The 25,298-nt window shown below is 43.4% G+C and overlaps 1 protein-coding gene across 1 annotated transcript in view; it reads left to right on the top strand.

Moving 5' to 3' along the window:
- AFF3 (ALF transcription elongation factor 3) overlaps nt 1-25,298 on the top strand; it is a 578,889-nt gene that overhangs the window by 477,612 nt on the left and 75,979 nt on the right. Inside the window, exon 10 of the mRNA XM_060117048.1 lies at nt 6,275-6,315. Within this exon, the coding sequence (XP_059973031.1) occupies nt 6,275-6,315 (41 nt within the window). The remainder of the gene's footprint in view (nt 1-6,274; nt 6,316-25,298) is intronic.

A 25,298-nucleotide genomic window follows, 5' to 3' on the forward strand; every position in this document is an offset into this window, starting at 1 on the left:
TGAGCCTATCTTATACCTAGTACTTTGTACCTCACACTTCCCCACCCCTGTAATGCCCCCCACACACTGGTAACCACTAGTTTGTTCTATATCTGTGATTTTGTTTCTTTTTTGTTATATTCACTAGTTTCTTGTATTTTTTAGATTCCACATATAAGTGAGATCATACAGTATTTGTCTTTCTCTGTCTGACTTACTTCACTAAGCATAAGGCCCTCCAAGTCCATCCATGTTGCTGCACATGGCAAAATTCTTTTCTTTTTTATGGCTGAGTAATATTCCATTGTATATACATACCACATCTTTTTTATCCATTCATCTGTTGATGGCCACTTAGGTTGTTTCCATGTCTTGGCTGTTGTAAATAATGCACCTGTGAACACTGGAGTGTATGTGTCTTTTCGAATTAGAATTTTTTACACACCCAAACCTAAACTCTGCCTTTGTCCTGCTCCTGCACCCGTCTTGCCCGTCAGTGGCTCTCGATCCGTAGAAGGTGCTCAAGCCAGGAGCCTGGGACTCATTCCTGATGCCTCCCCCACTTCCCACGTTCAATCAATCACCAGTTCCCTCAACCCTATCTCCAAAATGTAGCACAAACTTTCTCCATCTCCACCGCTACCGTGCCCTTCTCTCGCCTGCATCACTGCAGGTGACCTTCAGCTTTGCCCCTTCCTGCCCCAATCCATTCAACACACAAAGGCCAGAAGGGAATTTGAAAAGTGTAAGTCGGGGCTTCCCTGGTGGCACAATGGTTAAGAATCCACCTGCCAGTGCAGGGGACACGGGTTCGAGCCCTGGTCCGGGAAGATCCCACATGCCGTGGAGCAGCTGGGCCCGTGCACCACAGCTGCAGAGCCTGCGCTCTAGAGCCCAAGAGCCACAACTGCTGAGCCCCCGTGCTACAACTACTGAAGCCCGCGTACCTAGAGCCCGTGCTCTACAACAAGAGAAGCCACCGCACTGAGAAGCCGTGCACCTCAAAAGAGTAACCCCTGCTCGCCGCAGCTAAAGCCCACACGCAGCAAGGAAGACCCAATGTAGCCATGAATGAATAAATAAATAAATAAACAAACAAACAAACAAATAAATAAATAAATAAAAGTGTGGGTCATATTGCCTCACTCCCTACTCTTTTTTTTTTTTTGTGGTACACGGGCCTCTCACTGTTGTGGCCTCTCCCGTTATGGAGCACAGGCTCCGGACGCGCAGGCTCAGCGGCCGTGGCTCACAGGCCCAGCCGCTCCGCGACATGTGGGATCTTCCCGGACCGGGCCACGAACCCGCGTCCCCTGCATCGGCAGGCGGACTCTCAACCACTGCGCCACCAGGGAAGCCCTCTTTTTTTAATTATATAGATTCACCAGAAGTTGCAAAGAATGTACAGGCAGGTCCCATATATCAGGGGTCCAAGGCCTGTTATGAATCAAGCCACACAGCAGGAGGTGAGTGGTGGGCAAGTGAGCAAAGCTTCATCTGCCGCTGCCCACCGCTGCCCACTGCTGCCCATCGCTGCCCATTGCTCATATTACCTCCTGAACCATCCCCCCTGCCCCCGGTCCTTGGAAAGGTTGTCTTCCATGAAACCAGTCCCTGGTGCCAGAAAGGTTGGGGACCGCTGCCATATATCCTTCGCCCAGCTTCCCCTCATGTAAACTTTTCAGTGACTTCTTATTGCTGTGGATAATGTCCCAAATCCTTAACTTAACCTCCAAAGCCCTTGGGACCTGCCACTGTCCCCACCGCTCACTGACCTCCCCGACAGCAACCTTCCTGTAGTTCCTCCACTGAGCAGAGATCTAGGCCTGCCTCGGGCCTCTGCTCCCAACCACTCTTCCCTTCCTTCCTTCCCCATTCCTACTTCTCTCATTCAGTAACTCTTCTTTGCCCTCCTTGTGGCAGCTTTGTTATCCCTTCCTTAGTGAACCTTCCTTGAGCACTCATTCCAAATGAGGTCCCTTCACATTCTGGTTCACAGCGCCTGTCCTCTTTGGTCATAGCCCTTGTCTAGATCCAGGATCTAGAATGCTTGTGTGTGTTTAACTTTTCATGTCTGGCTCACGTGTAGACTCCAAGTACAATGTGACCAAAGCTTTGTCCGTTTTGACTGTCACCCAAGCAGAGCCCAGGCCCTGCACTTGATAGGTACAGCAGATGGCTTTATGGAGCTGTCCACGTGGTATTTCTGTTTCTATCAAGTCAGAAAGAAACTGGATTATGCTAAGACCCCTCTGAAGTCTAGCCTCTTCCCTTTGCTTTCTCCCCCTCCAATATCCATGAACTTGTTCTATGCTCGACCCAGTTACAGTAAGGGCACTTAATTTCCTCTTTGATTTCCTCTCCATAACAGATTGTGACTGGTAATTCATTTAGCGTATGTTGAAACCTGGAAGTCTATTGATTAGGTTCCCAAGCACCCAGCTTGCTGTAATAAAGACAGAGAAAAGATGCCATCTCTCAAAGAGAACCTGGAAAATAATTATTTCTGGCAGAAAACTTGTTTTGTCTCACAGACTTACCCTTCAGAGTCATTCATGAATGAGTAATGAACTCAGGAAAGATCAGTGACGCATTGTCTTAAGGCTCTCAATCTGTTTTGCTGAGAACTGAATAAAAAGAAAGTTACAAGAGGAGATGATGATTTAGAAAGAGAAATATGGTTGCTCTAACGTACAAGTCTTCAAAGAAGGAAATTGGGCAATTCATCTAGTTTCTATGAGTAGTTTTTCGGGTTTCAATCATGAGTCACCTAAGTAATTTTTTTCTCTGCTATTTAATTCCAGTGTTTATTTATTTTACTATTTTCCAACAGTAAAATAAAATAGTGTGCCACAGCCCAAGTTTATTTTAAGAGAGGAGGCAGTAAGAAAAAGTTGGTGGTCGTTGCTTTGGTATATGACATACAATTTTAATGCCGTTACGTTTATTTTTTTCCTCAAGGAGTTATTTAAAACATTTAATATATTCTCATCTCCTTTTTGATGGACGATGAGTCCTCCTCTGTAAAGTTTTGAATGATGTAGAATAACAACAAATTAAACAGAACAATCAAAAGCAGGCATTAAAAATAGTAGTGCAGGCAGTCGTGTGGCAGACTGAAGAGTGAGGGTCACAGAAAGACATTGCTTGGTGACTGGCTAGATGCATGATGTCTAAGCCCAGAAGGCCCTTTTGGTCCCAGCATCGTGTCCATCTGCTAAAGGAAAGCAGCCCCTGTTTCCAGCTTCCAACTCAGCTTACATTAGAGGATTCACCAATGTCAGTCCTATGGTGTTATTCTCAGTAGGTACCACCACCTGGGATGCATCAATTTGCAGGCATTGTAGTGATGGTTGGGCACCTGAGTTTCTTGTTTTGGGTTTGTTTTGCTTTGCTTTTGCTTCTTAAATCATCTTCTTATAGAGTGCACATCAACAAGCGCTGTGTTTCCTTATCACAAAAGTCAGCGGGAAGTATTTGCAGGCAGGAGAGAAAAGGATCAATAGACTTTAAAAAAAATTGACATCCAGGGCTGGGCGAAAATTCAGATGCCATGTGAGAGATTCCTATTGACCTTTTAGTCACATCTCCTGATTTTTGTTATTCCAGGAGGGGTCTGTCTCCAGTGCCTCCTGCTGAGATGATAAGAGACTGTGCTGATAATGCCTGCCATCTTTCCTTTGGGGAGTTCCAAATACTTTTTGTATATTTGGCCAAACATATTGTATATTTACTAGAGAGTGAAGTTCTTTTCAAGGATAACTGCCGAAAGTGGAAAGCCATCTTGCTGAGTGAGGGAGAGCCCTTTCGGAGATGAACCTGGGAACAATGACAGCTGCCTGTCACCTGCTGGGTGCTTTTCGTGAACATGCTCCTGGGGTGGCCCTCAGTAGAGCACAGACAAAGGAGAGAGAGGAGAGGGCAGGGAGTGCTGTCCAGGCCTTCCTTGGCTTCTCACCTCTTCCCCCTGCCACATTTGACTCCCTCAGGTGTCCCCGCAAAGAGAAAGCACTGTAGTTATTCTTCTTTTCTATCTTGAACGAATAATGTGACAGTAGAATGCCAGGTCACTTGGGCTGTCATTCCCTGGAATCCAGGGAAGAAGGAGGGGACCCCTGCCCCTTGGATTGTCCACAGTAGCCTGGACCTTGACTGGCTCCCTCAGCCTCCATTTGGGGAAGGAAAGGGTAGTTTGGAAACTGAGACCTGGGTCGAGGACCAGACTCCAGGTCCATAATAAAAATGAAAGGCAGAACCTGTCCCAGAACGTAAGACTCTCAATTCCCTGTTCAACAGATTTTATGCTTTTTCCTAACCCACTGTGGTTGCGTCCCTTGTGGAATTATCTAAGTTTCTCTTACTAATTTATTTTCCATTCCTGCTGCCAGGCCCAGGAGCTCATGTTCCCTGGGTTCTTTCTTTCAGATCTGCCTTTCATTGCTACTTTGCTGCAGCATCTCCACAGAGACACCCTTGTTATTTGAAGGGGACAGTTCCTGATTGTACAAGGGGACCTTCCTGACGTTTGAAAAGTGTTAGCATCCCTGGGGCCAGGCACTAAATGCCGGTAGTGATCCCCTCATGAGTGTGACATGCAGAAACACCCCGACTCAATTCCAGATGCTCCGTTGGTTGGGGGGAGGGCAGCCCAGGTGAGAACCGCTGCCAGGGGCTTGGACAGGCCCTTTCTGCACCGTCTAGTCCAGGACCACCAGTACCTCTTCTCGCCTGACCACATCTCAGTGGGAAGGATCCCCTAAGTGATTCATTCGTTGATGTTTACTCTGCAGGTATTTCCAGAGCACCTGCTAACAGCTCCACAGCCTGTGTGAGGAGCTGTAGACCCACCAGCCCTCAGTTACCACTCATGTCTGCCCCTTCCCCGCTTTGTCCTACCTTCATCTTTTTATTTGCATGTTACTTCCTAAATGTCTGCCAGTCATCCCTGGACCTCTCTTCTGACTCCCTCCCTGGGGACTCAGCTTGTCCAGGACAATGACCACTTCTGCATTTGCTTTTCTCCCCTCTGAGACCCCAGAGCAATCATCGTCATGTAGCAGGAATTCAATAAGTGTTGGTCTGACTGCATGATCCAAGGGTATGCAACTATCACCAAGGGTATATTTCTTTTCTGTAATAGAGATAATGGTTCTGATGTGTCATTTTTTCTAATCTGAAGATTCTATTTTGTCTGCCACCCTCCTGTGATGAGGAATAGCGTGGGAAACATTGGTATCCCTGGTAAACAGTGAATTTGACATACGTCATGTCCAAGGTGAAGATGGACTGTGAACACTCCTTATTTCCTACGTGCATCCTGAGGAAGCCTTGGTCTTCGAGGCCATGCTTTGATCCCCTCCCAATTGTGACTTCTCAGTCAGAGAAGTCTTCTTCTGCCTTCTGTAGATTCAGAGTGCTTGGCGGCGTAAGGCAAACAGACAAAAAAATAGGACAGACAGACGAAAGGAAAGTGAGTGCAAAACTGGGGGAATCTCAGGGAGCAATGGAGGGCTTCTTATTTCCTTTTTTCTTTTAATTTTTATATTATGGAAAATTTCAAACACACAAAAATTCCCAGAATACTATACTGTTTCCCCAGTGTTCTTGTCACCTAGCTTCAACAGTTATCAACCCAAGGCCATCTCATTTCATTTATATGCCCACCTACTCTCTCTTCCCTCCAATTGTATTATTTTAAATCCCAGCATCGTGTAATTGTATTCATAAGTATTTCAATATGAATCTCTAAAAGACTCTTTATAAAAAACATTGCCACAGTTATGTTACTGTGTCTAAAACATAGCAACAATCTCCTAATATCATCACATAGCCAGTCAATGTTCCAATATCCAATTGGGATGCTTTTATCAATAAATCTGAAAACCAGGTCCAAAATTATACCTTCCTAGGAAAAGAAGCTGCAAAGCAACCAAAACAGATCTTTTCCTTACAGGAAAGTAGGGTAAAGCAATGGTAAAAGTGAATTCCGGAAGTAAAAATGAAATAGCTCTGATCAGTACCACATCTCCTGAGACCTGTCCAGCCTCACCTGTGGAGTATGTCCAGTCTCCTCAAGCTCACCCCCTGGTGGCAAGTGTGACCCATGGGGGCTTCCCTTAACTCTTCAGAAATATTCGTTTCCTAACACGAGAGGATTCTCTACTGTGTTTTCAGTAGTTTCATATTTGGCCACCTGGCAGAAATGTGGGTGACACGGGGTTTCTTTTTAAGTATTGATTGAGCACATAATTTTAAAGTCAGAATATTAAATAAACATCTCTGCCCTTTCTTCCAGCAGGCAGCCCAGAGAACGGCTCTCCACGCTCTGTCTGACAGGTACATTTTGTCATTTTTATGAACTATAAATTGCTTTATGAAACATTGAGCCCTATTTACTGTGGCATATAATTCATAATCGGATTTTGTCCCTAAAGTATCTGCGAACTGGGATGTTAAACATTTTGCATGCTTCAATTTGTCATGCATGTGTGGAGTTTATTACTGCAAAAATCGCCTTGTTGTATTTCATAGAAAGTATGAAGAATCCTTTGTTGTACAATGAAACAGGAGACAAGAAACTTGGAGGGAAAGTCCTGAATGGTGCAGTAAATTCTGAACTTTGGAATTGGTTGAGATCTAAGCTCATTTTTCAACAATAAGTACTTCATTTATTCTGGGATGTTTTCTTCAGACTTCTTTTCCACATCATTTCCCCGAGAGCTATCTGTCTTCTGACGAGATTCTCTCTCGAAATTTACTTTATGCACGGAACCCAGTTCATGGTGCTGCATGCCTGACTTTTTACTCCTTGCTCTGGCTTGTTTTTTCTAACTTGTGTTATTGAATGAGATATGTAAAGCTAATCAGTAAACATACTCCGGCTGTATTTCACATCTTCCTTTGCCGATAAGACTGAAAATATTTGAATGGGCATATATAAAGTTACTTTCTAGAATAGACCAGACCATCTCTTGGTTTGGGTTGGTTTTTGATTTCTCATTTGCCAAAGTGTGTGTGTGTTTTAAAGAACCATCAGGAGGTAAAGATGAAGCTTTGTTTTCTCTCCACAAGTGAGGCTCTCACAGGGCTGGAAACAGGGAGGAGCTGTTCCCCTCAGCAGGCTGGCAGGCATCTCGGCATTGTCTAGCTACCACCACCCTCCTCCCTTCCTTCCCAGTTCTTTTCTGTGGAACGAGCAATAATTGACTGTGTAAACCAGCTCAGTTCAGTGCTTCTCCAAGGTGAAACCTGTCACTTAGGCGAATTATCTGTGCTCTTGGGTGAAAAGCGTTTTCTCGATGGTGGCAGGCTGAGCCCAAGTGTTTTGATTTCATTTGAAAAGCCTTCCCCATGACAACCACACAAGCCTGTGGGCTCTAAGAGTGGCTGCCACGTGATCTTCTGGGGTTGCTTCTGGGATTTTCGCAAAAGTTGATACTGTACTGCTTCTGAGTCTGTTGGTAGAAAGAAGAGAGACTCTGGATCAAAACACACTTAAAATCTGACACATTAATTCTTTTCCTCTACATATTTCTTTTTTCCCTTTGACTTTTCTTCCTCAGTGATTCCTTCAACAAAATGCACTGAGAAGCAAGAGAAAGCCCTCAGTTGACAATATTATGCCACTGCCAATGGTGACGAGGTTTCTTTTTGGGGTGATAAAAATGGTGTAAAATTAGATGATGGTAAAGACTTCACAACCCAGTAAATATACTAAAAACAATTGAATTGCATGCTTTAAATGGGTGAGCTTTATGGTATATAAATTACATTTTCAATAATGCTACATATCTAGACACAAAATATCTTTATAGACTTTGGTAGAATGAATCAAGAACCATTTTTAAAAACATGGACTCCCATTGAAGACATGATTGGAGGTAGAAAGACAAGTCATCAGAAACTAGGACCGGTATATTCTAAGGCTTCTCCCCAAAAGATACATGACTTTGTCCTGGGTAGAAAATGTGCATAGATTTTCACGATGAGCAACGCTATTACCTTTGACATTTTCTGATCTTCTCTCAAAAACCCCTCCTGAAGCCCGATAATTAATTGACTAGTAAGTTAGTATCTTAGCCCTTGTTCTTATAGAGCCACTTAGTGCAGATACTGTGAGGAAAAAAAAGTTCGTTCCCTAGAAACAGAAAAACAGAGGTTCCCACTGTCACTGCTCTTCTAATAAATTTCCCTGTCTTCAAACGTAACTGAGCATTTCCCTCTACATCTAACAGTTTTTCTGTTCACAGTGGGAGGAACTCAGCGCCTTTCAAAGTAATGGGCTGACTTTGCCTACTATTCTAGCAATGCAGTTGTGTCAAGCTACTTCTCTGTGCTTTTCCTGTTTTATGTTTTCCATTAATTCAGGACCACTTGAGTATTTCCATGAGTGAGAAGTCTCTGTAATTGTTGGGCGATACAATTAAAAACCCTTCTTCAAAATAAGGACTTGTAACACCTACTGAATTCATTGGATTCATGTTTTCTAGTTTCTTAAATTAGAAAATGCTAACTTAACACATGACACATGTCATTTTCTATCACATTACCTATTCTGTTGAATAAATTAGTCTTTTCTAGAAAATGAGGGATGTGGCTTTGGGTCCAACCACCATATGACTTGCCTAAAATTCTGTCTGTCCCAAGAACGACCTCAGGTTGGGAAGGGAATTGAGTAGAAATTCCCCTCCAGGTTGTGCCCTTCCCAAGGTAGAGATCTAACCCCAGTATCTCTGGCTACTTACAGCCTGGTGGTGATCTATCATACGTTCATTTACATAGACTCTTCTGGTTTCCTAAACTGTTTTTTCAGCCTCTTGATATAAAATTCCATAATGATTAGGCAGCAATTTTGTTTCTGTCCGAGAAAAAGAAAGAGCACGTTTCAGGCCTTCAAAGTTGCTTCCTGAGTTCTGCGATTCTGGAGTTGGACAGAAAGCCCATGCTGGCTTGAGTCAGGCTACCATGTGACACTGAGGTATCCCACTGGTTGGCTCCTCTCTGGGCCCATGTCACGTCCATTTAACCTTATAACTGCCTAAGTACCTGGTGAACCCAGGACGTGTGATCCAGGAGGAGAGCTGTTTTGTCTCAAGGTGTACAACTTGATGATGAAATGGGATTCGCTTGCCTGGGATTGTAGGGGCGATGTGAGTTTACACTGTAGGAAGCCAGTTGTCCTCTGCTTCCCCGTAAGAAAGCCTACCTTCAAGGCTTGGGGACCTGGCCTAATGGGACTAGATACAGGGAAAAGGGATGTCGTTTCCCTCTATGAGGGCAGATAGAAATCTCATCCCCGTGGGGTGTCAGAGGGTAGAGGGTATCCAGACATCTTCTGAAGGTCAGTCTTGTCTATCTTTTCATTGCTCCAGCTTCCTGGTTTCCAGGGGCATTCTAGCAGAAATCGAGCATCTGACAGTTGCGATTATAATGCTTTAAAGTCCAGTGAGTCCTCAGTAGTCAAAACACAGCCTTGATCAATTAAAACTCTGATATTGCCATTACTAAAATTTAAAAAGCATCTGTGGTCACTCCCATAGAAAACCTTTTGCCTTCTTTGACTTTGTCAGAGTGATGGGCTTAGTTGATGGTTCAGCCAAAATAGCCCAAACACTCCACAAATTCAAACAGGATCACGAGAGTGAAGCAAATGTGGGCTTTGGCCCAACTAACCCGTGCCACCTGCAGCAATGGGAAGGGTGTGTGAAGGTGGGATGGTGGCTTGGGTCTTGTTCTTTTCTACTGCTGCCTGTAGAATTTTTCATCCATCTGTTTTATGCCATTGAGAGGCAGCTGGCCTACCAGAGGCCTGCCAATGCCCCAAATAATGAAAAAGCAAGACACCAGGGCAGGAAGAGGTGGCAAAATTCTCAGCAAGGTAAACCAATCAATTACAAGAAAACCTCCCTTTACAGAGGGGCATACTCCTTCTTTTTTTTTTTTGGTGGAAAGTAAAGTTTACTTTATTTTGGATGCCGGCAACTGGGGGGAAGTCCAGACTCGTGTCCAAAGGCCAACTCGCCCCCCCTGACAACCAGCAGGCAAGAGCTTTCATAGGCAGAGGGAGCGGGCTACACGCAGAAACTGCACAGTCAGCTCTGACCGTCATCGAGAAATTGGTCATTGGTGGTCTGACCAGCACCATCTTGGTTGTTTTAGGAACAGTTAACCTTCAGTTCCCGGGTCGGTTCCCACTTCCTTGAGGCCAATTCTCGGAATTGTGGCAGCTTGTGTCATGGCTACAGCCTGGTCATCATGTAGTTAACTTCTTCCACCTGGTGAGGGTTTCAGTCTCTGTAAGACAGCTCACAGGATATGGCTCAGAATATTATCCAGGGCCCTTGAGAGGGAAATAAATGTCCTTGACTTTGCTTACTGACTAAACTGTTATCGTTTTGTCCTGTTTGACTGCTTTTCTTTGCTTCTACATTTTCTCACTTCTCTGATTAAACTTATTCTTTGGCTGAAGTTTTTATGCAGACAAAAGACAGGAGGATATGGGGGTGAGGGAAGGACCATAGGGTCCTGTTTCATTTCACTCCCAATTGCCCTCTCCCCTGGCAAATGCCAAACCACTTTCTCTCTGTGAATTTGCCTCTTTGGGGTATTTCATATAAATGGAATCCTGCGAAACGCACTCTTTTGTGTCTGGCTTCTTTCACTGAGCGTGTTTTCAAGGTTTATCTGTGTTGTAGCATGTACTAGTACTTCATTCCTTTTTTTTTTTGAGATGTCTTATCAATTGTCAAATTAATTTATTCTAAATTGCCAGTGTAATTTTTTTTTGAATTTTATTTTCTTTTTTTATACAGCAGGTTCTTATTAGTTATCCGTTTTATACATACTAGTGTATATATGTCAATCCCAATCTCCCAATTCATCCCACCATCAACGCACCCCTGCTTTCCCCCCTTGGTGTCCGTACGTTTGTTCTCCACATCTGTGTCTCAGTTGCTGCCCTGCAAATCAGTTCATCTGTACCATTTTTCTAGGTTCCACAAATATGTGTTAATATACGATATTTGTGTTTCTCTTTCTGACTTAACTTGACTCTGTATGACAGTCTGTAGATTCATCCATGTCTCTACAAATGACCCAATTTCATCCCTTTTTATGGCTGAGTAATATTCCATTGTATATATGTACCACATATTCTTTATCCATTCGTCTGTCGATGGGCATTTAGGTTGCTTCCCTGACGTGGTTATTGTAAATAGTGCTGCAATGAACATTGGGGTGCATGTGTCTTTTTGAATTATGATTTTCCCTGGGTGTATGCCCAGTAGTGGGATTGCTGGGTCATATGATAATTCTATTTTTAGTTTTTTAAGGAACCTCCATGCTGTTCTCCATAGTGACTGTATCAATTTACATTCCCACCAGCAGTGCAAGAGGGTTCCCTTTTCTCCACACCCTCTACAGCATTTGTTGTTTGTAGATTTTCTGATGATGCCCATTCTAACTGGTGTGAGGTGATACCTCATTGTAGTTTTGATTTGCATTTCTCTAATAATTAGTGATGTTGAGCAGCTTTTCATGTGCTTCTTGGCCATCTTTATGTCTTCTTTGGAGAAATGTCTATTTAGGTCTTCTGCCCATTTTTTAATTGGGTTCTTTATTTTTTTAATATTGAGCTGCATGAGCTGTTTATATATTTTGGATATAATCATTTGTTGATTTGTGTGCAAATATTTTCTCCCATTCTGAGGGTTGTCTTTTTGTCTTGTTTGTAGTTTCCTTTGCTTTGCAAAAGCTTTTAAGTTTCATTAGGTCCCATTTGTTTATTTTTGTTTTTATTTCCATTACTCTAGGAGGTGGATCAAAAATGATCTTGCTGTGATTTATGTTAAAGAGTGTTCTTCCTATGTTTTCCTCTGAGAGTTTTATAGTGTCCGGTCTTACATTTAGGTCTCTAATCCATTTTGAGTTTATTTTTGTGTATGGTGTTAGGGAGTGTTCTAATTTCATTCTTTTACATGTAGCTGTCCACTTTTCCCAGCACCACTTATTGAAGAGGCTGTCTTTTCTCCATTGTATATCCTTGCCTCCTTTGTCATAGATTAGTTCACCATAGGTGCGTGGGGTTATCTCTGGGCTTTCTATCCTGTTCCATTGATCTATATTTCTGTTTTTGTGACAGTACCATATTGTCTTGATTACTGTAGCTTTGTAGTATAGTCTGAAGTCAGGGAGTCTGATTCCTCCAGCTCCGTTTTTTTCCCTCAAGACTGCTTTGGCTATTCGAGGTCTTTTGTGTCTCCATACAAATTTTAAGATTTTTTTGTTCTAGTTCTGTAAAAAATGCCATTGGTAATTTGATAGGGCTTGCATTGAATCTGTAGATTGCTTTGGGTAGTATAGTGATTTTTACAATATTGAGTCTTCCAATTCAAGAACATGGTATATCTCTCCATCTGTTTGTATCATCTTTAATTTCTTTCATCAATGTCTTATAGTTTTCTGCATACAGGTCTTTGGTCTCCTTAGGTAGGTTTATTCCTAGGTATTTTATTCTTTTTGTTGCAATGGTAAATGGGAGTGTTTCCTTAATTTCTCTTTCAGATTTTTCATCATTAGTGTATAGGAATGCAAGAGATTTCTGTGCATTAATTTTGTATCTTGCTACTTTACCAAATTCATTGATTAGCTCTAGTAGTTTTCTGGTAGCATCTTTAGGATTCTCTATGTATACTATCATGTCATCTGCAAACAGTGACAGTTTTACTTCTTCTTTTCCAATCTGTATTCCTTTTATTTCTTTTTTCTTCTCTGGTTGCCATGTCTAGGACTTCCAAAACTATGTTGAATAACAGTGGTGAGAGTGGACATCCTTGTCTGTTCCTGATCTGAGAGGAAATGCTTTCAGTTTTTCACCATTGAGAATAATGTTTGCTGTGGGTTTGTCATATATGGCCTTTATTATGTTGAGGTAGGTTCCCTCTATGCCCTCTTTCTGGAGAGTTTTTTATCATAAATGGTTGTTGAATTTTGTCAAAAGCTTTTTCTGCATCTATTGAGATGATCATATGGTTCTTATTCTTCAAGTTGTTAATATGGTGTATCACATTGATTGATTTGCGTATACTGAAGAATCCTTGCATCCCTGGGATAAATCCCACTTGATCATGGTGTATGATCCTTTTAATATGTTGTTGGCTTCTGTTTGCTAGTATTTTGTTGAGGATTTTTGCATCTATTTTCATCAGTGATATTGGTCTGTAATTTTCTTTTTTTTGTAGTATCTTTCTCTGGTTTTGGTATCAGGGTGATGGTGGCCTCACAGAATGAGTTTGGGAGTATTCCTTCCTCTGCAGTTTTTTGGAAGAGTTTGAGAAGGATGGGTGTTAGCTCTTCTCTAAATGTTTGCTAGAATTCACCTGTGAAGCCATCTGGTCCTGGACTTCTGTTTGTTGGAAGATTTTTAATCACAGTTTCAATTTCATTACTTGTGATTGGTCTGTTCATATTTTCTATTTCTTCCTGGTTCAATCTTGGGAGGTTATACCTTTCTAAGAATTTGTCCATTTCTTCCAAGTTGTCCATTTTATTGGCATAGAGTTGCTTGTAGTAGTCTCTTATGATGCTTTGTATTTCTGCAGTGTCTGTTGTAACTTCTCCTTTTTCATTTCTAATTTTATTGATTTGGGTCCTCTCTTTTTCTTGATGAATCTAGCTAAAGGTTTATCAATTTTGTTTATCTTCTCAGCAAACCAGCTTGTAGTTTTATTGATCTTTGCTATTGTTTTCTTTGTTTCTATTTCATTTATTTCTGCTATGATCTTTATGACTTCTATTCTGCTAACTTTGGGTTTTGTTTGTTCTTCTTTCTCTAGTTCCTATAGGTGTAAGGTTAGATTTTTCATTTGAGATGTTTGTTGTTTCTTGAGGTAGGCTTGTATTGCTCTAAACTTCCCTCTTAGAACTGCTTTTGCTGCATCCCATAGGTATTGGATCGTCATGTTTTCATTGGCACTTGTCTCTAGGTATTTTTTGATTTCCTCTTTGACTTCTTCAGTGATCTCTTGGTTATTTAATAACGTATTGTTTAGCCTCCATGTGTTTGTGATTTTTACGTTTTTTTCCCTGTAACTGATTTCTAATCTCATAATGTTTTGGTCAGAAAAGATGCTTGATATGATCTCAATTTTCTTAAATTTACTGAGGCTTGATTTGTTACCCATGATGTGGTCTATCCTGGAGAATGTTTCATGCGCCCTTGAGAAGAAAGTGTAATCTGCTGGTTTTGGATGGAATGTCTTATAAATATCAATTAAATCTACCTGGTCTACTATGACATTTAAAGCTTGTGTTTCCTTATTAATTTTATGTTTGGATGATCTGCCCATTGGTGTAAGTGAGGTGTTAAAGTCCCCCACTATTATTGTGTTACTGTTGATTTCCTCTTTTATAGTTGTTAGCAGTTGTCTTATGTATTGAGGTGCTCCTATGTTGGGTGCATGTATATTTAACATTGTTATATCTTCTTCTTGGATTGATCCCTTGATCATTATGTAGTGTCCTTCCTTGTCTCTTGGAACATTCTTTATTTTAAAATCTATTTTATCTGATATGAGTATTGCTACTAGAGCTTTCCTTTGATTTCCATTTGCATGGAATATCTTTTTCCATCCCCTCACTTCCAGTCTGTATGTGTCCCTAGGTCTGAAGTGGGTCTCTTGTAGACAGCATATATATGAGTCCTGTTTTTGTATCCATTCAGCAAGCTGTGTCTTTTGATTGGAGCATTTAATGCATTCACATTTAAGGTGATTATCGATATGTATGTTCCTGTTACCATTTTCTTAATTGTTTTGGGTTTGTTTTTGTAGGTCCTTTTCTTCTCTTGCGTTTCCCACTTAGAGAAGTTCCTTTAGCATTTGTTGTAGAGCTGGTTTGGTAGTGCTGAATTCTCTTAGCTTTTGCTTGTCTGTAAAGACAAGAGAACTTTTGATTTCTCTGTCGAATCTGAATGAGATCCTTAGCCGATAGAGTAATCTTAGTTGTAGATTCTTCCCTTTCGTCACTTTAAATATGTCATGCCACTCCATTCTGGCTTGTAGAGTTTCTGCTGAGAAATCAGCTGTTAACCTTACAGGAGTTCCCTTGTATGTTATTTGTCATTTTCCCTTGCTGCTTTCAATAATTTTTCTTTGTCTTTAATTTTTGCCAATTTGATTACTATGTGTCTTGGCGTGTTTCTCCTTGGGTTTATCCTGTATGGGACTCTCTGTGCTTCCTGGACTTGGGTTGCTATTTCCTTTCCCATGTTCAGGAAGTTTTCGACTATGATCTCTTCAAATATTTTCTCGGGTCCTTTCTCTCTCTCTTCTCCTTCTGGGACCCCTATAATGCGAATGTTGTTCCGTTTAGTGTTGTCCCAGAGGACTCTTAGGCTGTCTTCATTTCTCATCATGCTTTTTTCTTTATTCTGTTCTGCAGCAGTGAATTCCACCATTCTGTCTTCCAGGTCACTTATCCATTTTTCTGCCTCAGTTATTCTTCTGTTGATTCCTTCCAGTGTATTTTTCATTTCAGTTATTGTATTGTTCATCTCTGTTTGTTTGTTCTTTAATTCTTCTAGGTCTTTGTTAAACATTTCTTGCATCTTCTCGATCTTTGCCTCCATTCTTTTTCCAAGGTCTTGGATCATCTTCACTACTATTATTCTGAATTCTTTTTCTGGAACGTTGTCTGTCTCCACTGCATTTAGTTGTTTTTATGGTGTTTTATCTTGTTTCTTCATCTGGTACATAGCCCTCTGCCTTTTCTTCATGTCTGTGTTACTGTTAATGTGGTTTTCATTCCACAGGCTGCAGGATTGTAGTTCTTCTTGCTTCTGCTGTCTGCCCTCTGGTGGATGAGGCTGTCTAAGAGGCTTGTGAAAGTTTTCTGATGGGAGGGACCGGTGGTGGGTAGAGCTGGGTGTTGATCTGGTGGGCAGAGTTCTGTAAAACTTTAATCTGCTTGTCTGCTGATGTGTGGGGCTGGGTTCCCTCCCTGTTGGTTGTTTGGCCTGAGACAACCCAACCCTGGAGCCCACCTGGGCTCTTTGGTGGGGCTAATGGCGGACTCTGGGAGTGCTCACGCCAAGGAGTACTTCCCAGAACTTCCGCTGCCAGTGTCCTTGTCCCTTGGTGAGCCACATCCACCCCTGCCTCTGCAGGAAACCCTCCAACACTATCAGGTAGGTCTGGTTCAGACTCCTATGGTGTCACTGCTCCTTCCCCTGGGTCCCGATGCGCACACTATTTTGTGTGTGCCCTCCAAGAGTGGAGTCTCTGTTTCCCCCAGTCCTGTTGAAGTCCTGCAATCAAATCCCCCTGGCCTTCAAAGTCTGATTCTCTAGGAATTCCTCCACCCGTTGCTGGACCCCCAGGTTGGGAAGCCTGACATGAGGCTCAGAACCTTCACTCCAGTGGGTGGACCTCTGTGGTATAAGTGTTCTCCAGTTTGTGAGGCACCCACCCAGCAGTTATGGGATTTGATTTTATTGTGATTGCACCCCTTCTACCATCTCACTGCGGCTTCTCCTATGTCTTTGGATGTGGGGTATCTTTTTTGGTGAGTTCCGGTGCCTTCCTGTCGATGACTGTTCAGCAGTTAGTTGTGATTCTGGTGCTCTCGCAGGAGGGAATGAGAGCACGTCCTTCTGCTCCGCCATCTTGAACCAGTCTTTCCCATTCTCCTTCTTATTCACACCTTATGATGTGCCTCTCAAGTATCTGTTCTTTGTACATATTATTGTACTAGATGGGGTAGAGAGAGGCAGAGAAGAATTGGGATAAATGGGCTTTGAGGGTCATTTCTAAAGTTGTGTCTTTGGTATCGACACTGCTGCATCACAAGTAATGTGGAGAATATGCAAAGTGCTGTTAGGAGAAGGCAGGATATGTGTGCAGCATGTGAAGTGCCTCTGAAAACCATTAACTTCCCTTCCCAAGTAGTAAATAGTAGATAACTGTGATCAAAAAAAGGGTTCATGTGATTTATCACGCTGAGCAACTGTGCATCTGCAGAAGAGCTGGAGGTCAATCTTGAAATCCAGAGCAAGGGGAGCACTAGGCAATTGCCAGGACTAAGAAGTTAATCATCCCCTTGGACCGCTTCCATCTGTCTCAGAGCAACAGAACTGCTGCAGAGCGAGTAGGGATGCTTTATAGCCACAGATCAGGAATTAATATTTTCTGTGAAACCTCCAGCATCATTTTCAGTAACTTGGGTTTTATAAAAATGGAGCATAATTTCATATGAATAAATCACATTCGGCTAGAAAGATGAGAAGCTGGGAAAAAAAAATTGTGCTCGACTTTAAAAGAAAAACAAAAAAAGGAACGAGCAAGAAAGCCAACATGAAAACAGTTGTTGAAGCCATGGCACTGGGAGGGTGCAAATGGCCATGTGGTTAAATTGTACATGTCATCATCTGAAATGTCAGCCTATGACTCCAGAAATGGATCACAGGTCACATTTTACATACTGTCCCTGGAGTCTAAAGAAGAAAGTCACAGTTGCCAGGCACTCACTGGTAATGGTTGGCCTCTTCTCTAAGGGTCCAAAAAGGGGGCTTGGGGGACTTTTAAGAAAGTTTCAAATTTCCAACTTGGAAGATGACAAGGTAGCAGGAGGACATGTATCAGCCCCACCTTCGAGACCCACAATGGTCTCCAGTCTCTCCAATGCAGGGGCTTCTGATGATGAAGTCTTTTTGGTAAAACTTTTTAAAAGAGCTTTAGAGTTTAGAAGCCCTATCTCATTGGCTATCTCATTTTATGATCCCACAATAACCCTATGAGATAGAAAGGACCCATTTTACAGATAAGAAAACTGAGCCTGAGACAGGTGATGGACTCACCCCAGGTCACAAGGTAGCAAGTGGCAGAGCTGGGACTAGACCCCAGGTCCTCGGACTCGTGTGGAGTAGAATTCTCTCATCCCCATCACGCAGCAAGGAAACAGGCTTGGGTGGGGTCAGAGGCAGGTGGCTCAGGCCACGTTTTATATTGTAAAAAATAGCTTAGTCTGTACTAATACTTTGTTTCTACTAGTAATTATAACAATCCGTACATTTCTTGCCTCGCTATCTTTTTATCCCTAGCACCTAGCACAGTTCCTGGCCGTTAGGAGACACAATAAGTTATTGGATGAATGAAAGAAAACAATGAACAAATGAATGAGTGAATCAGAACCCATGTTTTGTGGTTCAGCAATGGCAAATTGGGGCTTAAAATAGAAAATCGTTTTCTGAAACTATGGCTGTCCACCATTGCAGCAGACCATCTCAGGAGGCAAAGTTTGATGGTCAGGGACTTTAAAAAAAAAAAAAAAAACCCTTCAAAAGATTGAAAGCATCCGGTGCGATTCAATTAGAGTGAAATTAAATTCTTAGAAATCAGTAACCAGAGAGAGCTGTAGGATGCCTTAGAGAAATTTCCTGCCCGGAGATGATCCCTGGCGGCTCCCTGTCTCCCCCTCCCCACTCCTCATTGCTGTGCTTCCCCTTGTGGACACGATTTAAGATGCTCTCCCATATTATCTCCACCAATTATTCATGTTTCTTTTTTTCCTTCCTTCATTTGATGCACATTTATAGTACGGACCCCCTGCAGTGGGTAAGGCGTCACATCAGTCTCTGTGGTAGACACGAAAATGCTTTACCCATGCATCCCACTCTCCAGGAGTTTACGGGTGGTAGAGGAAACATGCGCAGATCTACTGCGTGTATTAAATGTCTACTGTGTGTATTAAAGGTCCTGGGCCTTGTTAGTACAGCAGTGGCGTGTAGGTACACCACCAAGCATTTCACGTGCATCACTTATCATTAATCCTCACAATAACCCACACAGCCAGGAAGGAGGAATTCGATATTAGGGCCTTAAAGAGATGAACATTTATTTCATTTCATTTTCCAAATACCTTCCCTAGAATCCTAGTGAATCTGGGTTCACAGAGACAGGTAACCGACCCACAGTCTTATGGCTGTAAAACTGCCGCATGGCCTGTCTGACTCTAGCTGATGCTCTTAGCAGCTTCAGTAACATCCTCCCACCCCATCAAGTTGTAAAGAGATTATTGTCCCTGGGGGGATGCAGGTAGACCCGAAGCTCTCTCAGAGCAGCGCAGGGGGCGCGGGGAGGGGGCATTTGAAGGAGCGTGTAAAGGAGGGGAGCATCAGGGGACCCAAGCGTGGAAAGGGGAAGAGCGGCTTTCTCTGCAGACAGAACGAGCACCCCGAGCAAGGCGAGGCTGGGGGGTCAACGGGGGGCAGCAGGCCCTGCGTTCCTCTGGGGTGTGGGCATCCAGAGGGGTGCCAGCTCCCCACACCCGCCCAGTGCAGGAGGCAGGGGAGCCCGGCTTCCCTCCAACCTGGGATCAAGCCTCATCTTCCACGAAACCTTAACTAACCAACTACCCTGACTCCTACAATCCTCTTCCATCACTACCTCATGGAATCGCTGGCATAGACCTGCTTCTGCCCTCTGCTCACTTTCTGTGTTTATGTGTGTTCTCAACAATGGGTGGAGAACAGGAGCCACATCGTGAATACTAGGTAATACTGTGTACAGAATGACTGCTCAGATGTAAGCTATTTTATATAGGATGGATAAACAAGGGCCTACCGTATAGCACAGGGAAATATATTCAGTATCCTATTATAAACCATAATGGAAAAGAGTATTAAAAAAAACATGTGTAATATATATGGAATCTAAAAAAAAATAAAGGTTCTGACGAACCTAGGGGCAAGACAGGAATAAAGACACAGACGTAGGGAATGGACTTGAGGACACGGGGAGGGGGAAGGGTAGGCTGGGACGAAGTGAGAGAGTGGCATGGACATATATACACCACCAAATGTAAAATAGCTAGTGGGAAGCAGCCGCATAGCACAGGGAGATCAGCTCGGTGCTTTGTGACCGCCTGGAGGGGTGGGATAGGGAGGGTGGGAGGGAGGGAGATGCAAGAGGGAAGAGATATGGGAACATATGTATACGTATAACTGATTCACTTTGTTACAAAGCAGAAACTAACACACCATTGTAAAGCAATTATACTCCAATAAAGATGTTTTTTAAAAAAGCATGTGTGTATATATATATATGTATAACTGAATCACTTTGCTGTACAGGAGAAATTAACACAACATTATATATCACCTATACTTCAACTTAAAAAAAAAAGAAAGAAAGAAAGAATGCTCAATAATGACTCAATGCCTTTCAAACGTGAAAGACCAAGAATTCAAATTATGCCACTCATCTCTGCTGCCATGATAAGGAGGGGGAAAAAGTACCAAGCCTCTGGCCCAGCTTTCCCTAATCTCTTCTCTGTTTTACAAGACGTCATGAAGCAAGCACGGGATTTTGAATCCTTGAGCTTGGGCTGGAACTTACTTTGGGCAAAGCATTTATCCATCTAAGCCTGAACTCTCACAGTTGCATAAACAGCATGGTGATCATGTCCTCCTTGTTAGGGTTATGGACAGATTAAATGAGGCGATAAATAGAAAAAGGGCTTTGTTAATGTATCCATACGATAGTAATTACTCTATTGCATCACTAAGAAAATCCACTCATCAAGGTACCATGAGGTACTCTTTAAGTCCTGCCAGGAAGCTTAAAAACAAAGAGAGGAAAATATGACAGAGTGGATTTAATTTATGAAACCATGAATAACTAATAGTATGGAACCTGTTTTTACCTTGACATTATAGAAACATAAATATCAACAAAGCCCAAGAACTATCCCTTACTATTGCTCGTTCCATCCCTGCTTTGTAATAGGTTCTAATCTAGCCTGTTCTCCCATCAAAGCCTAACTGTGGGTCTCTGGGTCCTGGGTAAGTTCACCTTGACCGCTGAGGAGGCAGCAACCCGTGTCTCCTATGTCAGCATCTCACTCACCTGGAAAAGTCATCCTGGCTCATTTCCAGACACCTTTTCCAGCTGATCCCCGAAGAATTGGATTCATCTTATTATTTTCAAAGTAAATCATCCTTATTTCTAAAGCAAACAATGACTCTCAGATAACATGGGGGATCCCTGGTAGAGATCTGTTTGGGGGCCCTGTAAAGAGAGAAGAATGCTAACTGAGCCTCTGTGTGAGCTCTCTTCTCTAACGGGGCCAGCGGTACCCATGGACATGTACAAAAGTGGACACACTCTCCTTACTGCTTCTTCTTAACTGCCACCTAAGTGTCCCCGACCGCCCTTCGGTGACTGTTAGCCCAGCTGACTGCATTAGCATCGTAAGCAAACGTAGGCTATCGAATCTAAAACTCAGCTTTTAAAAAGTTCCCTTAAGTACTGGACTTCCCTGGTGGTGCAGTGGTTGAGAATCCGCCTGCCGATGCAGGGGACATGGGTTCGATCCCTGGTCCTGGAAGATCCCACATGCCATGGAGCACCTAAGCCCATGCACCACAACTACTGAGCCTGTGCTCTAGAGCCAGCGAGCCACAACTACTGAAGCCCACACTCCTAGACCCCGTGCTCTGCGACAAGAGAAGCCACCAGAATGAGAAGCCTGCTCACCACAATGAAGACCCAACGCAGCCAAAAATAAATAAATAAAATAAATAAATTTATTAAAAAAAAAAGTCCCCCTAAGTACTAATTTCCACCATAAAACTTAATGGCTCCAGGGAAGACATTGAATTCTATCAGGTAAATAACACACATTTTAAAAGATCCCAAACATGTGTTTTACACAATAGAACAGAGCAGCCCGGAAGAAACTGTTAACAGTCTTTTGAGTAAATGAATAACAAGTTGTATGAAGCCACTAGTTACCTGTTAAGATGGTTTCGTGGGGTGGGGATGCCTGCAGGTTCTTGTGGACCCGCTGCCTGAGGTCTGGGTGAGGAGGATGCGGCCTGGAGGGACCTCTGGGTGAAAGGAAGTGTTAACCCTTTTAGTCAATGCCCACAGTTGCCAGGAACCTAAGGAGCAGATGGGGTGATGCGAGCTGGGCATGCTTAGCGGGGTTTAACCTCGTTCAAAAAGAATGACAATAAACGGTTTATTATGGGATTATGTGAAATCATCTGTGTGAGACTTTTGAAAATTGTAAAGCACTATAGAATATAAAGAATCTTTCATTCACTCAAAAAGAAAAAGAAATTTAAGGAATCGTAGTGGTGACAGCTGCACAACGATGTGAATACATTTAATGCCACCGAATTTTTCGCTTAAAAACGGGTAAAATCATAAATTTTGCATGTGTATTTGCCACGATAAAAAAGAAAAAATGAGTACATCTCTGTACGTACTAATATCCCCAGGTCTTCAGGATGGTCCCTTCTCTCAAATGTCTAGAGTGGGAAGCAGGCGTCTCTCTCCCAGGTTTGAGGTGCTAGATTCCAGCCTGGAGACTTCTTCCTTCCTTCCTTCTCTGCTAGCAGAGGTGCCTCTGGTATCCCACCATCCCTCCCCTGCTCTTGTTACTGACTCAGATCCTTGGACTCTTTAATCAATAGAAGTTGATAAGATGACAGACAAGAAATTCAGGCAGGGCTTCACTGGGACTCGTGCTGCAGCACAAGGGAGCAAAAACAAGTAACAGATGCCCTTGCTCACTCCCCGAGGAGAGGGGACGAGCTGGTCTGTTATGTGGGGTGAAAGTAGGGGTGGATCTGTAGGTGGGGGCCGGAGGGGGTGCTTAGGTGGTGTCCCCACCCGCTTGGTGGTGTCACGTGCAGGGATCGTGTGCAGGACCCTGCTTTTGCTCCTGACAGCTCAGAAGTGGCACTTGGTTTGTGGCCTTTTGGTATCTTACTGTTCATAACTGCCCTGACTGTGCATGCGTGCAGTTATTTTTAGTCCCTTATAGTTCCTTTGTATTCTGTTCTGGAGGAGATGTTTGTCCAGGTGCAAGCACTGCAGCCAAGGGTCCCAGGTCCCAGCCCACCTCCCTCCTATCGCCAGGGACCTGTGGCTGCAGAAGAGCCAAGCTCATTGTCCACACCGCCTGGTTTAACCAGCCTCAGGAAAGGGACCAGAGGAACAAGACACCCCATGGATGGAGTGACCTAACAGTTAGGACCATCCCTTAGGTTACTAGCTTGGACCTGTTACCGTCCACACGGTGTTCCTCTCTTCCGGACCCGTTCCTTCAGACTAAGTTGATAGAGCTGCCAGTGGTAAAATATTTAAATGACAGAACTGGAAGTTGTTTCTGCTGGAAGGCTTTGTCTCTGTGTGTTACCCCTTTTGAACACTGTGTTGCATCACTTCTAGACCAGGGACGATGGTACCGTGTATGTCTGATGTTTGTTGTTCACTTAAGTTTTAATGCATCCCTCCAAATTTTTAATGTATCCAATACATGAGACATCTCCAAGTTAAAATTAAGAGGAATAAAAAACTGTGTAATGAGCATAGTTTTCAATATTTCTCAATACTGCCTATTCCTTTTTAAAAATATATATTGCTGGAGACACTACTTTGGAAAAGATCCCTGGTGTTCTCCTTACTTGCTGCAAGTAGTAAATCTTTCCTTTTCTTAAAAAGAAATATATACACACACACACACACACGTATTTTTATATATATATATATACATATTTATATATAAACATATTTGTATATATATCTGAAGTGGAATTATGCCTGTACATTCTTGAATAAATACTTAGATTGAATTAAGCACTTGCTGTCCTGCACTGAATGTGTTGATGATTGGTTATTAGTGGTCAGTTCTATTCAAATATTTAAACTGATTACACATGAAGATATAGTGCAGTCTCCCCCGCCTTCCCCCTTTTTAAACTTTACATTCACACTGACTCAGATCTGGGAAATTGAACTGAACGTAAAATAAACCCAAGAGCAACCAATCATATATTTTACAGGAAAAAATTCACAAAAGGTGCATATTTAATACCCATGTGTATTTCTTGACACACTGAGGCCACTGTCTGTCGCTCTTTCACTGGTGTCTGTGCCTTTAATAAACGGAGGGCAGCTGGGGAAACATTTGTAGTGGGGTGGGTAGTTTTAAAACGAATAGATTAGTGGTGTTTTTTGTTTTGTTTTGTTTTGTTTAAAACCAAACTACTTAGCTGCTTTTGATGAAAGTTTATTTAAATCGTGATACCACAACTGTTTTTTGTTTTGTTTTGTTTTTAATCTCCTTTTAGTGGAGAAAACTAGCCAAAGCCCTGGAGCCTTCTTTCTCTGCTTTAAGAGCCTTTCAGGCCAGCACCTCTCCATCCCCCTTATTCCCTCCCAGACAGTCCCACCCAGGCCAGTTCACTCTGGGGATGCTGAGCCAGCTGGAGCGAGCGCTCTCGGGATGCTGAGCCAGCTGGAGCGAGCTGCCCATCCTGCTGCTAACTCTGGGCACGGGGCCTGCCCCTCCGCCTCCGACCCCTCACCACTTGCCTCCTGTGACTCAGGCCTCTGGCGTCCTCCAGAGGCAGCCTTGGGCCAGCATTGGCCGGCTGGCCCGCTGGCTCTACTGACTGTGTTTTGGAGCCTGATGAGCTCCCCTGCTGGTGTTGAAAGGTTAACGTGCCCCCCCGGAGGGGAGCAGGCTGACCTTTCCCGTGCTGGCTACCAGGCCAGCTGCCATACCGGGTCCTCCCGTTGGCCGGCAGAACACGGCGCCCACCTCTGCCCTCATCAGCCAGCATCGGAGCCCGGCCATCTGCATCCCTGTTATTCGGGGTCTACCATCTAACCTGAGCTTGCCTCCCCTCCCTGTAATCCTCCGTGGCCTTGAGTTTCACACGCTGCCCAGTATCCACTGCGCCTGACGTCCTGAGAGACAGCGTTCGATATGTCAATGCTCATTAATTAATTACAGGTCAGTTGGGTTAAATGTTGAAACCACACCAACTCCTTGGGAAGGGAAAGGCCATGGCCCCTTTTCCCATCTCACAGACCAGGTCCGCCTGCTTGCTGGCCCCACTCCGCTAACTGGATGGGGCCCCCAGAAGCCCAGCCCAGGCCTGGAGTCCAGAGGCCCCATTTGACCTCCCTGTGGCCCCATTTGCCCTGCTCATGGCCAGGGAGCCTCTTTAGGCCATGGCTCCTCATCTTAAAATGAAGATATAACCCCTGTTCAGCGAGCCCAATCCTGGTGCCAGGGGGAGGGAAGGCGGATGGAATGTGTGAAGGCCCTGTCAGCCATGGACGCTACACAGGCACAGAGAATTGGGGTATTTATTAGTTTTTGCAGGGCTGTGTGAAGGAAGTCCCGTTTTCTTTGAGTCATTGCCCAGCCACTGAACTGTTTGATAGAATTCTGAAAGGACAGCCAAGTGGGGCTTTGGTGTGGTTGCAAGATGAGCACAAAGCTGAATGATACCCCAGCCCTCT

The sequence above is a fragment of the Mesoplodon densirostris genome, chromosome 14, assembly GCF_025265405.1.
Source record: "Mesoplodon densirostris isolate mMesDen1 chromosome 14, mMesDen1 primary haplotype, whole genome shotgun sequence".
NCBI classification, from domain to species: domain Eukaryota; kingdom Metazoa; phylum Chordata; class Mammalia; order Artiodactyla; family Ziphiidae; genus Mesoplodon; species Mesoplodon densirostris.